The sequence below is a fragment of the Cervus elaphus genome, chromosome 19, assembly GCF_910594005.1.
Source record: "Cervus elaphus chromosome 19, mCerEla1.1, whole genome shotgun sequence".
NCBI classification, from domain to species: domain Eukaryota; kingdom Metazoa; phylum Chordata; class Mammalia; order Artiodactyla; family Cervidae; genus Cervus; species Cervus elaphus.
Window position 1 is genome coordinate 47,118,450 of NC_057833.1, and position 16,572 is coordinate 47,135,021.

Here is a 16,572-nt window from a genome sequence, read left to right on the forward strand (position 1 = left end):
GTGCAAAAGGTGAAGTTTACGTTGCCGGTTCAACTTTATCATAAAAGTGTTCTGTTTCCATTCTCCTCTCTTCATATGATTTTTGTTATACACTTCCAGACCATGTTCATACTATGCACACAATTCATAAATAACTTACTTATGTGTGTTTTAAGAAGCATTTATGTTTGAAAATTTTTTACGTAAATGATTTTTACCTGTTGGCTCTCCTGAAGCCCTTGCCATCGGACAGTTCAGCTTACTGCCTATTCCTTATGTTAGCCATCTAGTTTCCTCCCCATCAGTGTGGCTTTAGTTACTGAAGATATTAGTGGTGCTCTCTTTGTCCTTTGATACTATTATTCACATTGTCATCCTTAGTGATGACCAGTCAAAACCCACACTGATTCATTCAATAACCAGGCTTCTTTGTTTACTGATCTTTTTCTTTCTAACTCTCCTGCCCTCCACTCCAACTCAGATACTTGCTTCCAAGATAATATGTGGTGCTCTCTTTGTCCTTTGATACTATTATTCACATTGTCATCCTTAGTGATGACCAGTCAAAACCCACACTGATTCATTCAATAACCAGGCTTCTTTGTTTACTGATCTTTTTCTTTCTAACTCTCCTGCCCTCCACTCCAACTCAGATACTTCCAAGATAATAATTTAGATCTTATCATTGTCAGTACCTTCACCATGTCCAAAATCTTGATTTAAATCATCTCATTCTCTGACTACATCCATCAGTTTATTTACTCCTAACAGTTCATCTTCATTTTGATCTTCAGTCATTTGATGCCATTACTTGGTTGTTCCTTTGTGTCTTTACTTGTCTTCTTTGTTTAACTTAGCCTCCTTGGTTTGTCATTATATTCATTTCACTGCATATATCTTCTACTTTCTTGCCTTCTTCATCTTCACTGGCAGAATTCCAACCCTAGTTCAGCTTGCTGTCTTCATCCAGTCTTGCTCCCTAAGAAGCAGAGCATGACTGGAGAAAAGCGCAGAATTATAATTTAGCTATGACCATAAATCTCAGATGGAGTCATGCTCTTAACAGTTGTAAGGCATCTATGGATAATAGCCAAAATATGGTACCCAGGAATTGAACTGGAGTCTCCTACTTTGCAGGTGGATTCTTTACCAACTGAGCTATCAGGGAAGGCCCCCCCCCCCAGGAATAAAAGAAAGTTTATTACTGAATAAAAAAAGTTCATCAGTTTATCAAAAGTTTATCATTTGGATCTGATCAAGCAGTGGTTCCCAACATTTTTGGCACCAGGGACCGGTTTCATGGAAGACAATTTTTCGATGGGTGGGGCAGATGGAGGGAAGGTTCAGGCAGTAATGTGAGCAATGGAGAGTGGCCTCTGAAGCTTGCTCACCCACCACTCACCTCCTGCTATGCAGCTGAATTCCTAAAAGGCACTGTTAAGTGGCCTGGGGGTTGGGGACCTCTGATAAAGAACATAGTTTCTTTGATGACATTAAAATTCTCATGCTTTTGCATTATGTATCTTTTCACTTTTAATTTATATTCTCTTCAGATGAAAGATGTTGTTAAACTTCTGATCGCCCACTGATCTCTTCCTACGTTTACCTTAAGTTCTTCCACTTGGCTTCTCTTCTAAACTTTGGAGGGTTTGGGTCATTAACCTAGATATCTAAGAACAATATTCAGGCTCCCTTATTTTGTAGTTCTCTGAGGAATCTTTATTACTTAGGATTTGGGGTATAGGAAATGGCGTTGTTTTATCTGATTATTTTTTAGACTGTCATTTCTCTGATAGAAACATTAATTTTTAGTTCGCGCCATTTGAGATACTTGCCTTACTTGTGAGAATGACTCCTTCAGAAAGGATCCATCGAATAAAGGCAAAGTCTGGGTATGGTAGGGAAAATGTACATTTTCTGGCTTGGGCAGTTGACTGAGTTTCTTGCCCAGTGGGTTTTTTGTTGTTGTTGTTCATTTGTTTCAACCAAGCTTGTTAATGCAACAAAGAAATTTGAGTCAGAAATCAGTAAAACCTGGACTTTAAAAGGCCAGTGATTATAATGGTTCACATGAATGTCAGTCGCTTTAGGCCATCAAGCCAGTTCCATTGAAAATCACAGATATTCTTACATATCACCCAGGAAAGACTTTGGTCTTCAGAAGAGCCATTGATAGAAAGTCCTTTGGCTCAAATGCAAAACAGCATCTTATATATGAATTGGACAGGAAACAACTGCTAATGGAGACTGCAAGCTTATAAAATCAAAGATGCAGCAGACTTCGAAACCATATACTATCAATAGATATCATAGTCTTTTTCTTTTTTGTATGATTACAGAAAGATACATATGTATAGACGCTATCTCCTTTTGATAGAGCATATATTCTTTTCAGTACACCGTATTTATAGTCATTACCTACTGTCTTTCACTCAGGCTGCTTTGCTCTTAATGTTACCTATCTGGCCACTATAGTAATGTGAAGTAATGATCCTTGCATTTTTGGTTTCCCGATAGGTATGAACAATGCTTTGTGCATAGAACACAGTAATGTAATGAAAGGAGAGATTGGTGGTTAAGTAATAAATATTTCAGCTAGATTTTTGAAATGCCTTGTACCTTTATCATAGTTAGTATCTCAAGAAAGTTAAATATTGCTTTCTACATTTTTCAATAATCACATAATTCAAATGCATTGTGTTTTTGGAAGTTACAACTGAAATGTGTTGCTTACCTGGGTCAGAAATAACTTTATAATTTTCTGTTCTTAGCTCTTACTAGAATTACAACTGATGGACTGTACTGATGTTTATTATTATTGAAATTATTACTGGAGTTTTGCTTATTTTCTTTGTTTCTTTTACTAGGTTACCATTTGGGGGGGTGCATTAAAAAGGATAATTATTAATTGAATTGACAGATCTGAGCTGGTGTCAGGGCATGTCCTTTTTTTCCCTTTACATTTTAGAGCAGTTTTAGGTTCACAGGAAAATTAAGCAAAGATCGAGAAGTGTCCCACCTCCATAGCTTTTCATATTATTAACACCTCCCACCAGAGTGGTACATTAGTTCCAACTGATGACCCTACATTGCCACATCATTACCCAAAGCCCATAGTATACTCTAGGGTCCCCTCTTGATGTTGTACATTCTGTAGAGTTGGATAAATGTATAATGACATGTACCATCTATCAGTAGCATACAGCATGGTTTCATTGCCCTAAAAATCCTGTACTCTGCCTATTCATCCCTCCCTCTCCTCTAACCTCTGGCATCCTCTGATCATTTTACTACCTCCATAGTTTTGCCTTTTTCAGAATGTCATGTAGTTGGAATCACACAATATGTAGTTAAAATCTTAACTTCTTATACCTAAAACTAACACAACATTGTAAATCAACTGTACTCATAAAAATTTTAAAATATATATATATCACATTTTACTTTTCATAAAATGCATTCTATATAATTTGATTAATGACATTTCCAACTTTACCTGAAACATACAAAATGGCATTGAATATATCATGTATATCCAATTGAAATACCAAAGTTATAGCCAAAAACTTCAAACTCCTTAAAAACAATAAAAATAATTCAGCCCTCTGCTGATTTTGCCAAATTTGAGTTAAAAATTCAAAAATATTTTAAAATCACACAGGCTAAAGTTTTCCATAAACCTGTTGAATTAAAGAAGGCATAGATACTTGAAAGAAAAGAAAAAAGCCTCCTTTTGCATAGTAATGTGCAGGAATTTTTAACTCCTTGGGTAAATAACCAAGGAGTGCAATTGCTGGATCGTGTTATAAGACTGTTTAGTTTTATAATAAACAGTCAAATTGTCTTCCAAAGTGGCTGTGCCATTTTGCTTTCCCACCAGCAATGTATAAGAGTTCTGTTACTCCACATCCTCACAAGCATTTGGTTTTACCATTGTTCTGTTTTTTTAGCCATTCTAATAGTTGTACAGCAGTATCACATTGATTTAATAAGCATTACCTTAGTGCAGGAGACAAATCACTGGTTTGGGAAGGTCCCCTGAAAGAGGAAATGGCCATCCACTTCTGTATTCTTGCCTGGAAAATCCCGTGGACAGAGGATCCTGAAGGCCTGTAGTCCATGGGGTCACAAAGAGTTGGACATGACTTAGCAACCGAGTATGTATGCACACACATGTGATGGATCGTATGTATTTTTTTCTGAATATTGAACCAACCTTGCATACCTGGGATAAATCCCAGATGCTTGTGGTATATAATTTTTTTATATATTGTTGGATTTGATTTGCTAACATTTTGTTGCAGATTTTTCCACTTAGGTTCATGAGAGATGTTGTTCTATGGGGTTTTTTCTCTTAAGATTTCTTTGTCTGGTTTTGTTAGAATAATGCTGGCTTCACAGAATGAGTTAGGAAGTATTCCCTTGGCTTCTGTGTCCTGGAAGTGGTTATAGACAATTGGTATAATTCATTTCTTTAATATTTTACAGAACTCATCACTGAACCCATTTGGGACTGGTGCTTTCTTTTCAGAAGATTATCAATTATTGATTTAGTTTTTCTAATAGATATAGGTTTGTTCAGATTGATATTTCTTTTTTGTGAGTTTTGGCAGATTGTCTCCTTAAGGAGCTGGTCCATTTTGTCTAGGTTACCAAATCTTTGGGCATAGAGTTCTCCATAGTACTTACTATTCTTTTAATATCATGGAATCTGTAGTGATAGCTGCTTTTTCATTTCTGTCTTCTCTCTTTTTTTCTCAGCCTGGCTAGAGGCTTATTGATTTTATTGATCTTTTCAAAGAACCAGCTTTTGATTTTTATTAATTTTTTTCTCTGTTGATTTCTTGTTTTTAAAATTTCATTGATTTCTGCTCAGATTCTTTATTTCTTTACTTCTGCTTACTCTGAATTTCATTTACTCTTTTTTCTAGTTTTATAAGGTAGAAGCAAAGATGATTCATTTAAGGAAAGATTGTTCTTTTTTTCTAATATATGCATATAATACTGTAGATTTCTCTCTAAGCACTGCTTTTCCTGCATCCCACATGTCGATAAGTTATGTTTTCATTTTCTTTTAGTTCAAAACATTTTTTAAATTTCTCTGGAGATTGCTTCTTTGACCTAAGTGTATCTAGGAATGTGTTATTTAGTCTCCACATATTTTTTATTGATTTCTAGTTTAATTTCATGGTGGTCTAAGAATGAACATTGTATGATTTTTATTTTTTTTAATTTGTTGAGATACGTTTTATAGCACAGGACATGGTCTGTCTTGGTGAATGTTAACATGGGAGCTTAAGAAAAATATATATTCTGCTGTTGTTGGATGAAGTAGCCTATAGATGTCCATGATATCCAATTGATTAGTGATATTATTGGGTTCAGCTATGTCCTTCCTGATTTTCTGCCTGCTGTATTTGTTCATTTCTGATAAAGAGGTATGGATTGATCGATTTCTCACATAGTTTGGCCTCACATAGTTTGACACCCTATTGTTAGATGTTAAAGATTGTATGTCTTCATGGAGAACTAACGACCTTATCATTAAGTAATGCCCTTCTTTAACCTGGATAATTTTCCTTCCTTTGAAGTCGTCTTAGTTGGAAATTAATATAGCTACTTCTGCTTTCTTTTGATTAGTGTTAGCATGGTATATCTTTCTCCATCCTTTTACTTTTAATATATATAGACCTTTATATTTAAAGTGGCTTTACTGTAGACAGTATATACTTGGGTCTTGGTTTTTTGATCCACTCTGACAATACCTGTCTTCAAATTGGTGTATTTAGGCCATTGATATTCAAAGTGATTATTGAGATAGTTGGATTAATGTCTCTGATATTTGCTATTCTTTACTATTTGTTGCCCTGTTTTTTGGTCCTATATTTGTCAACCATTTTTTTAGGGGGGGGAAATGGCTTTAATTAAGCTTTTCATATGATTCTGTTTTCTCTCCTTCCTTAGTGTACTAGTTATATTCTCTTTCACTTTTTTTAGTGGTTGCCCTAGAGTTTGCAATATTCATGTATGCTAATCTAATTCCACTTTGAGGTAACACTGTACAGCTTTACTGTTACTTTCTTATAATAACAAAATAATCCTAATTCGTCACTTCCATCCCTTGTATCACTTTGGTTTCTTGTATCCTTGTATCATGCTGACATTCATTTGATTTATACACAAAAATATATATATGCATAAACAAACATAGTCAAATACAACATTGCTGTTATTTTGAACAGAGTGTTTTTTGTTAGACCAATCAAGAATAAGAAAAACTAGTTTTATTTTGCCTTATTCCCTCAGTGGTCTTTCTTTCTGTATAACTGAACTTCTGACCTACTAACTTCCCTTTTCTCTAAAGAACTTCTTTTAACATTTCAAAAGCCAAATCCACTAGCAATAAATATTCCCTCAGTTTTTGTTTAATGAAGTGTTTATGTCTTCTTCACTTTTGAGGGATAATTTCACAGGATACAAGGTGGGCTTTTTCTCTTAACACTAAATATTTCACTCCATTGTCTTACTTGAATGACTTACTAAGGAGAAGTCAAACGTAATTCTTACCTTGCGTCTCTACCAGTAAGGTAAGGCTTTTAATTCCCTGTGACTACTTTTAGGGCTTTTTGCCCCTCCTTTTTTCTTCTGTAGTTTGAAAACGATATGCATTTGCATTTATCCTGCTTAGTGTTCTCTTGAGTTTCCTAGGTTTGTCTATGGTTTGGTGTCTGACATTTATTGGGGAAATTATCATCATTGTTGTTTCAAATGCTTCTGTTCTTTTCTCTCCTTCTCCTTTTGATATTCCCATTACACATATGTAGTTTTTGTAGTTTTGTAGTTTTGTCGCTTTTCTTGGATATTTTGTTCTGATTCCTGCCCCCTGCCCACCAACCCCAGTCATTTTTTCTCTTTGCTTTTCAGTTTTAGAGGTTGCCATTGAGATATCAAGCTCAGAAATTCTTTCTTCAGCCATGTCCAAACTACTAGTAGCTCATCAAAGACATCATTCATTTCCATTAGAGTGTTTTTGAGCTCTAGTATTTCTTTTTGTTTCTTTCTTAGAATTTCCATCTCTCCACTTATATTGCCCATCTGTTCTTGCATACTGCCTTATTTATACATACTGTTTGCTTTATCCATATCAGCATATTAATCATTTTTGTTTCAAATCTTGATCTGATCATTCCAGCATCACTGTTGTATGTGAGTCTGGTTCTTATGCTTGCCCTGTCTCTTCAAACTGTGTTTTTGCATTTTAGTATGTTCTTTTTTCATGAGAGTCATGCTGGAAAGCCAGAAGTCCCTTAATTTATTTTGTTTATTTTTTTAATATATATAATTTTATTACAAAATTTTTTTTAAAAAAAGAAAACACAACATTCTCATTCTAGAAAACCCAAAATTTGCTATTGATGCTAATTTCTATGAGTTTGCTGTGCTACCATACACAAGTCAAGAAATTAAAGAAACCATTACATACTTAGAAACATTTAACATCAGAAGCTTGAAAATCTAACTGTATGTAGTAGCCCCTCAAAAAGCCACAACTTGCATTTTTAAAAAAAGTATTTTCTCTACAAAGAATCTTATCAGCTATACAAAAATCTGTACAGTTTTTATACTGAAGCTAATATTGAGCTGCACTTGAATTCACATTCTTAGCAAAACAATTGCCTGAGCACACACGCACACTCCACACACATCATTACAAGATAACCATTTATTCCTCATCTTCCTCTTCCTCTTCCTCATCTTCATCTTCTTCCTCCTCTTCTTCCTCCTCATCTTGTGGTTCATTCTTCTTCTTGGAGCCTGTCGGCCTGCCAGGGCCCTTTTTTCCCGCTTCACTCTTGCCCTTGGCACGGTATGCAGCAGTACCCTTTTCGTATTTCTCCTTTAGCTTAGCTGCTTTCTGTTCATACGGCTGTTTATCTTTGGCTGACTGCTCAGACCACATTTCACCCAATTTTTTTGCAGTATCCCCAATGGATAAGCCAGGGTGTTCGCTTTTGATCTTTGGGCAATATTCAGAGCAAAACAGGAAGAAGGCAGATGGAGGCCCTTTCGGAGCGTTGGGGTCTTTTTTCTTTCCCTTGTCACCTTTAGGAGGGACATAATTTTTCATCTCTCTGTCGTAGCAAGCTTTGTCACTTTTTGCCATGTCTCCGAACTTGGGCTTTTCCTTGGTCGACATGGTCTTCCATCTCTCGGAACATTTCTTGGAAAACTCTGCGAAATTGACTGAGGAGTCGGGGTGCTTCTTGTGCTCCTCGCAGCAGGTCTGCACGGAGAAGGCGTACGGAGACATCTTGCCTCGCGGCTTGTTGGGATCGCCCTTCCTCAGAGTTCCGCGCAGCGGCCTCGTTTCACCACGACGCTGCTGCCCCGGCTCCGGCGTGAACTCCCTTAATTTATTTTAAAACTTTGTCAAGCATAATCTTTTTGCACTTATTTTTAAGCTTTTGGTTTTTGTTACTCACAATCAAATTTTGAATATCCAGTTGATTGTTGAACAATGTGGGTTTGTACTATGCAGATCCACTTATATATAGATATTTTTTTCAGTGCATACTACAGATCTTAATGGTTGGCTCAATCTGTAGATGCAGAACCATGAATATTGAGGCCCAGCTGTAAAGTCATATGTGCATTTTCAACCTCTTGGAGGGTCAGTGCTTCTCACCCCCATGTTGTTCAGGGATCAGCTGAATATACTTCTCTAAAAATGTTAATCTGCAAGATAACTTCTTAGAAAAATAAAATTGTTATACTTAAGATTGATTTAGTTCAGTCTTTCCTGTGACAGTCTTTTGAATAACATTTCCTGGATTTACATTTGGCAAATCAGTTACTGTAAAACTCCTTTTTAGTTGTTTTGTCAGAGAAACCAAATGGAATAAGTTTGCTTTGCCGATCTGAATGTCTAAACTAGTTTTTACCCGGAAAGTTGAGCTTCTCTAATTTTTTTTACCTAGTAAATACATTTTCTCTACCAAATCCTGTTATATAAATAAGTAACTATGAATTATACATTAATTAACTGTGACATTGATAATCTATAAACATGGTACTGAATGGCATGTTTCCATTTTCAAGTATTTTTTACTTTTTTTTTTAAGCTTCTTCTCAGCCTATCGATAACCATGTTAGCCCACCTTCCTACTTGGGCCAGACACCAGCATCACCAGCCAGATATTCACCTGTTTCTAAAGCAGTCCTTGGAGATGATGAAATTACAAGGTAAGGAATTGAGTAGTCATCATTCTTACATAAAGCCAATCATTAGACAGAGTTATAATCAACCAAGTAGGATAGTCACAGTTTTCAGGACTAAATAATTTTATTAACAGATAATAAATGTAAACCTTAATTTTTTTATTTGAAAGGTTCATTAAAGGACCATAAATATAAAAATATTTTACTTTACAAATCACCACTTTTTTTAATGTTCCTTTTTCCAAGGATTAGTAAATTATCCTTAGAAATTAGTTTAGGTAAAAATGAAGTTAAAAGTATACTTATGAATATTTAAAACTAACTTTTCATATAGTCCATTTCTAATATATACCATAAAATATTATGGCAGTCATTTGATTCATATTCAGAATTTTGTTTGTTGGTATATATATTTGATATTCTGACACCTAAAATTACTTTCGTCTGACATTACTAACATTACTCACTGAAGTTTGCAGATTATCTTTTTATTCCCCAAAAAATTATCTAAGTGGGAAACAAAAAGTGAAAAAACATTTTAGGTCTTTTTCATTATATTCAACTTAGTAATGTATTATATATGAACAGTTTGCTGTATAACTTTCGTGGAAATATTTCATATTAGCTTTATAGAATTTAATGGTAAATGATGCCAGTTAATGTCATTCTATGTTTTTTAAATTTTATTATTGTTGACTTTTTTTTTTGAACCTTTATAATTATTCTTTATTAGTCAGACTACCAACTTTAGGCAGTGATCTCTTAAATTTCAGAAGGTATTTGTCTTTGTCCTCTTTTTCAAGAGTTACCAATGTTGAGGATTTAATTTAATAGGTGCTCAGTAATTGTTTTAGAATGAAAATTATCAGAAAGAATAGCATCTATGATTATATGTTTCTGATATGAATTTTCAGGGCTATTAACATTTAGGCTGTGCAAGTATACTGATCTATCATGGTTGTGTTCTTGTTGCTATTATCTAATAGTGTTTATTTATAGAAGTAAAGTGGAAGTAGTTAATGGTTTATGTAGTCTTTAATCAGCATATTTTTCAAATTAAAAATATGTTAGCATCTTCATTGCTGTTCCCATCTTTTTTCACTATATATCTCTTGTCTAGAATATTGTGTTGAACTTTGTAGTATTACACAACAGGCCTCCCTATTTTCTATATTTTTTAAAATCAGGTGGTTGATTATTGAATATGTCTTCCTAAAATGCTATGTTTTATCACCCTCTTTTGATACTTCTACTACTTTGCCCAGATAATGAAGTACAGAAATCTTTACTTCATATTAGGAGCTTTGCACAATTTGACCCTAAATACTTATTCAGAGATTATATCACATTACCAATATAAAGGGAAAATAAAAGAATTCCCAGCATACAGTTAATGATTCTAAAGTTCATTTTTTAACACCTTTATTAAGATATGATTTACATACCATACTGTTTACCTATTTAAAATGTATGACTCCGTGATTTTTCATGTATTACATTATAAATTTTTTAAATTATGGTAAAATATATATAAAACACCTTACTGCCTTTTGAGAAATCTGTATGCAGGTCAAGAAGTAACAGTTAGAACCAGACATGGAACAGTGGACTGGTTCCAGATTGGGAAAGGTGAATGTCAAGGCTTTATATTGTCACTCTGCTTATTTAACTTTAACATGCAAAGTACATCATGTGAAATGCTGGGCTGATGAAGCACCAGCTAGAATCAAGATTGCCAGGAGAAATATTAGTAACCTCAAGATATGCAGATGACACCACCCTTATGGCAGAAAACAAAGAGGAACTGAAGAGCCTCTTGAAAGTGGAGGGTAAAAAAGTTGGCTTAACATTCAACATTCAAAAAACGAAAATCATGGCATCCAGTCCCATCACTTCATGGCAAATAGATGGGAAAACAATGGAAACAGTGACAGACTTTATTTTCTTGGGCTCCAGAATCATTGCAGATGGTAATTGCAGTCATGAAATTAAAAGACACTTGCTCCTTGGAAGAAAAGCTATAAACCTAGACAGCGTATTAAAAACCAGAGACATTACTTTGCTGACAAAGGTCTGTCTAGTCAAAGCTGTGGTTTTTCCAGTAGTCATGTATGGATGTGAGAGTTGGACCATAAAGAGACCTGAGCACCGAAGAATTGATGCTTTTGAACTGTGGTGTTGGAGAAGACTCTTGAGAGTCCCTTGGATTGCAAGGAGATCCAACCAGTCCATCCTAAAGGAAATCAGTTCTGAATATTCAGTGGAAGGACTGATGCTGAAATTCCAATATTTACCCTGTATGAAACATTCTAATCTCAAATGATATTCTGTGATTCATCATATCTAAAATAGCCTATTGTTGGAATTTTCATGGTCTTACTGGAAAATGTAAATGGTTCTCACACAGTTATGTACAACTGGCAACAGATGTGCAGCATTATTAGTTGTAAAATACATCCCGATTTCAGAGATTTTACATTGTGAGTTGGAGGGAGCAAAAGAGATGCATGTAGAAAAATAGATGAAAAGCAGAGATAGATGAATTGGAGGGATGTGACTTAAGAAATAAAGATACTTATTTTATATAAAAAATGTAGAGATGGACATTTCTAACATATGTGTAGCAACCCTAGGTCCATGGTGTCTCTGGGATTCTGTTGGTTTTATCTTCATGATTGTAATATGTCCAAACCAGTAATGGGATTTTATAGTTCATTATTTTGTGTGGGAGTAATTTGGGATAAAGAGGGGAACAAATGTGATTTGTGTGGTGACAGAATGACCTTTGTCCTTGTTAGGGTCTGTCTGTCTTAGGAAAGTGACAATAAAATTTCCCTTTATTTCTCAGAGGCCAAAATAGGGTCATAGCCTCAGGTTAGCAAAGGACAGTGGAAATACAGTGACTGGCATAGGTCATTCATGGTTTATCCCTTTGAGACTGGAAAGGGGACCTACTTTCTCTAAACAAAGGGATATCCACTTATCGAAACGTGTGAGAAATGGAGTGACTGCTTTTTAGACAATCAACTTTTCATGAGTATTATTTTTTGAGTGGGCTCTTTATATCATTTTTTAAAATTTTCACATTGCTTTCACCTTTTTATTTTAATTTTATATTTTGCCAAAAGGATTTTTAGCTTTTATATAAAACTAGGATTTTTCCTTTTAATTTCTAGGCTTAGAAAGAATTTCTTTTCCCCCAAGTTTAGAAAACTCGTTTAAATTTCATTTAATTTTCTTAATAGTATGGTAATATGATATATCAGTGGGGAATTCTCATTGATAGAATGTTAAGTTCTTTATATATTTTAAGGTATTCAATATTTTTTTCATTTTCAGGGAACCTAGAAAAGTTGTTCTTCATCGTGGTTCAACAGGCCTTGGTTTCAACATTGTGGGAGGTGAAGATGGAGAAGGAATATTTATCTCCTTTATTTTGGCTGGAGGACCTGCCGATCTTAGTGGAGAGCTCAGAAAAGGAGATCGTATTATATCGGTAGGATATGTTAATCAAAATAATGTTTTTACCATTTTAACTATGACCTGTTAATTATTAAAATTTGTATATTCTAAAGATATGGGAGGTATTTTGGCTATCTTCTAACATTTTACAGCTTAATTGTAGAGTTACAGAGTTGACAGGGAACATGTTCTGTATGATAGATTTTCTTTTGGAACTTGACTTAAAATATGTCAGTCTTTATGAATATACTTGAAGAAAGTATGCATTCTCTATTTGTTGACTGCAAGGTTTTCTATATGTCTGTTAACTCATCTTTGTTACTTGCATAGTTCATATCTTCTTTATGCTTCAGTCTGTTGTTGCTTTATTATTAAAAGAGACTTTTAAAGTTTATGTGAATGGAAGGTAGGTCTAACAGTTTGTCCTGGCAGCAATTTTTTCCTTGTATATTTGAAGCTATGCTATTAGATGCATCTAACTTTAGAATCAGCTTTCCTTCCTGGTGAGTTGAAATTTTTTATCATTAGTTAATTATCAGTCAGATATGCTTTCTAGTTCATAAATTTTCTTCATCTGTGTCTAATAAGCTCTTTAGGCCAACACTAACTTTTTCATTTCAAAGTATCATTTCCTTTCTGGAAGTTCTAATTCTTTTTCAAATCTTCCTTGGTGGTTTTGGGAGAATCTTGACTATTTAACGTTTGTTATGTTATGTTCTTTTAGGTTTTTCTTTTAAACCAATTTATTTTATACAGACATACCTCAAAGATACTGCAGGTTCAGTTCCAGACCACCACCATAAAGCATATTGCAGTAAAGAAAGTCAAACAAATATTTGTTTTCCCAATACATATAAAACTTATGATTATGTTATATTGTAGTCTGTTCAGTTCAGTTCAGTGGCTCAGTAACGTCCAACTCTTTGCAACCCCTTGGACTGCAGCACGCCAGGCCTGCCTGTCCCTCACCAAATCCTGGAGTTTACTCAAACTCATGTCCTTTGAGTCGGTGATGCCATCCAACCATCTCATCCTCTGTCATCCCCTTCTCCTCCCACCTTCTATCTTTTCCAGCATCAGAGTCTTTTCCAATGAGTTGGTTCTTCACATCAGGTGGCCAAAGTACAGGAGTTTCAGCGTCAGCATCAGTCCTTCCAATGAATATTCAGGACTGATTTCCCTTAGAATAGACTGGTTGGATCTACTTATAGTGCAAGGGACTCTCAAGAGTCTTCTCCAACACCACAGTTCAAAAGTATCAATTCTTCGGCAGTCAGGTCTCTTTATGGTCCAACTCTCACATCCATACATGACTACTGGAAAAACCATAGCTTTAACTAGATGGACCTTTGTTGACAAAGTAACGTCTCTGCATTTTAATATGCTATCTAGGTTGGTCATAACTTTTCTTCCAAGGAGCAAGTGTCTTTTAGTTTCATGGCTGCAGTCACCCTCTGCAGTGATTTTGGAGCCCAAAAAAATAAAGTCTGTCGCTGTTCCCACTGTTTCCCCATCTATTTGCCATCAAGGGATGGGACCAGATGCCATGATCTTAGTTTTCTAAACGTTGAGCTTTAAGCCAACTTTTTCTTCTTTTTTTTTTATTTTTTTTTTCATTTATTTTTATTAGTTGGAGGCTAATTACTTTACATTATTATAGTGGTTTTTGCCATACATTGACATGAATCAGCCATGGATTTACATGTGTTCCCCATCCCGATCCCCCCTCCCACCTCCCTCCCCATCCCATCCCTCTGGGTCTTCCCAGTGCACCAGCCCTGAGCACTTGTCTCATGCATCCAACCTGGGCTGGTGGTCTGTTTCACCCTTGATAGTATACTTGTTTCAATGCTATTCTCTCAGAACATCCCACCCTTGCCTTCTCCCACAGAGTCTCAAAGTCTGTTCTGTACATCTGTGTCTCTTTTTCTGTTTTGCATATTGGATTATCGTTAACCATCTTTTTAAATTCCATATATATGCGTTAGTATACGGTATTGGTCTTTATCTTTCTGGTAAGCCAAGTTTTTCACTCTCTTCTTTCACTTTCATCAAGAGGCTCTTTAGTTCTTCTTTGCTTTCTGCCCTAAGGGTGGTGTCATCTGCATATCTGAGGTTATTGATATTTCTCCCTGCAATCTTGATTCCAGCTTGTGCTTCATCCAGTCAAGCATTTCTCAAGATGTACTCTGCATATAAGTTAAATAAGCAGGGTGACAATATACAGCCTTGACATACTCCTTTCTCTATTTGGAACCAGTCTGTTTTTCCATGTCCAGTTCTAATTGTTGCTTCTTGACCTGCATACAGATTTCTTAAGAGGCAGGTCAGGTGGTCTGGTATTCCCATCTCTTGAACGATTTTCCATAGTTTGTTCTGATCCACACAGTCAAAATCTTTGGCATAGTCAATAAACAGAAGCAGATGTTTTTCTGTTCTCTGTTTCTCTTTTTTGATGATCCAACGGATGTTGGCAATTTGATCTCTGGTTCCTCTGCCTTTTCTGAATCCACTGTGAACATCTGGAAGTTCACGGTTCACGTACTGTTGAAGCCTGGCTTGGAGAATTTTGAGCCTTACTTTACTAGCGTGTGAGATGAGTGCGATTGTGTGGTAGTTTGAGCATTCTTTGGCATTGCCTTTCTTTGGGATTGGCATGAAAACTGACCTTTCCAGTCCTGTGGCCACTACTGAGTTTTCCAAATTTGCTGGTATATTGGGTGCAGCACTTTCACAGCATCATTTTTTAGGATTTGAAATAGCTCAACTGGAATTCCATCACCTCCACTAGCTTTCGTAGTGATGCTTCCTACCCTTGACTTTGCATTCCAGGATGTCTGGCTGTAGGTGAATGATCATACCATCGTGATTATCTGGGTCATGAAGATCTTTTTGTATAGTTCTTCTGTGTATTCTTGCCACCTCTTCTTAATATCTTCTGCTTCTGTTAGGTCTGTTAGATTAGCATTATGTCTAAAAAACAGTGTCCATACCTTAATTTTATTTTATTGCTAAAAGATGCTAATCATCATCTGGATCTGCAGAAAGTCATAATCTTTTTGCTGGTGGAGGGTTTGAAGTATTTCAAGAACTACTAGAATGTGACAGTGACACAAAAGTGACACAAAGTGAGCAAATGCTATTGGAAAAATAGCACCAACAGACTTGGTGAAAGCAGGGTTGACACAAACTTCCAATTTGTTTAAAAATAAGTGCAGTACCTGTGAATACAGTAATGTAAAGCACAATAAAATGAGATATGTCTGTATTCTGTAAATAATATAATAGTTCTGTTTTTGAAGTTTAGGTATCTAAAGCATGTTACTTTATGATGACATACTTTGTTTCCTTATGTTCTAAATTTTGCATTGTGAGCTTAATGTCAATAATACTTTATATCTTTGTATTCAGTGCTGCCTGAATTTCAGGGGAGTGGTATTCTTCAAAAAAATATATTGCTTGTAGTAGACTCAGGAGCATCATCCTTATAACTATTTTTCCAGTGAGAAAACTGAAGAACAGAGTTTAGTTTGCTCACAGTAGCAAATAATACCTCCCCTTATCCATAATATTATGCTGTGCCATTTTGTTTTAATTAAAAATTTAGGTAACACTTCCAAAATTTAGGATCTGAGATATAGGAAAAAACCTATATCCTAGGTCAGCAGTGCTATTCAATATTGATAACTATTTTAAATCATTTCTTCAATTTAAAGTAAACACCAGAAAATACTCTTCAAGCCGAAAATAAATGTGCCTAGAACATGATAGGAAAAGCATTCCAAAATTTGGATCTTTTATTGCCATTTTCAGATCAGTCCCTCTTGCCATATGATCCTTCCTTGCACATACTTAGACAGATCCTTCTGAGGATCCTTTATAATTAAAGATAGACTGAATCCAAGACAGAAA

The 16,572-nt window shown here is 35.3% G+C and overlaps 2 protein-coding genes across 13 annotated transcripts in view; one reads left to right on the forward strand and one right to left on the reverse strand.

Moving 5' to 3' along the window:
- Positions 1–16,572, forward strand: part of DLG1 (discs large MAGUK scaffold protein 1) — a 261,867-nt gene that overhangs the window by 172,155 nt on the left and 73,140 nt on the right. For all 12 annotated transcript variants that reach the window (XM_043874579.1, XM_043874576.1, XM_043874577.1 and 9 more), the window contains 2 exons: positions 9,102–9,222; positions 12,538–12,694. In XM_043874579.1, the coding sequence (XP_043730514.1) occupies positions 9,102–9,222; positions 12,538–12,694 (278 nt within the window). The remainder of the gene's footprint in view (positions 1–9,101; positions 9,223–12,537; positions 12,695–16,572) is intronic.
- LOC122675825 (high mobility group protein B2-like) lies at positions 7,304–8,671 on the reverse strand. The gene is made up of 2 exons (XM_043874960.1): positions 8,666–8,671; positions 7,304–8,383 (listed from the first exon to the last, which is right to left on the reverse strand). The coding sequence occupies exons 1-2, from the start codon at positions 8,669–8,671 to the stop codon at positions 7,703–7,705; spliced, it is 687 nt and encodes a 228-aa protein (XP_043730895.1). The 3' UTR covers positions 7,304–7,702.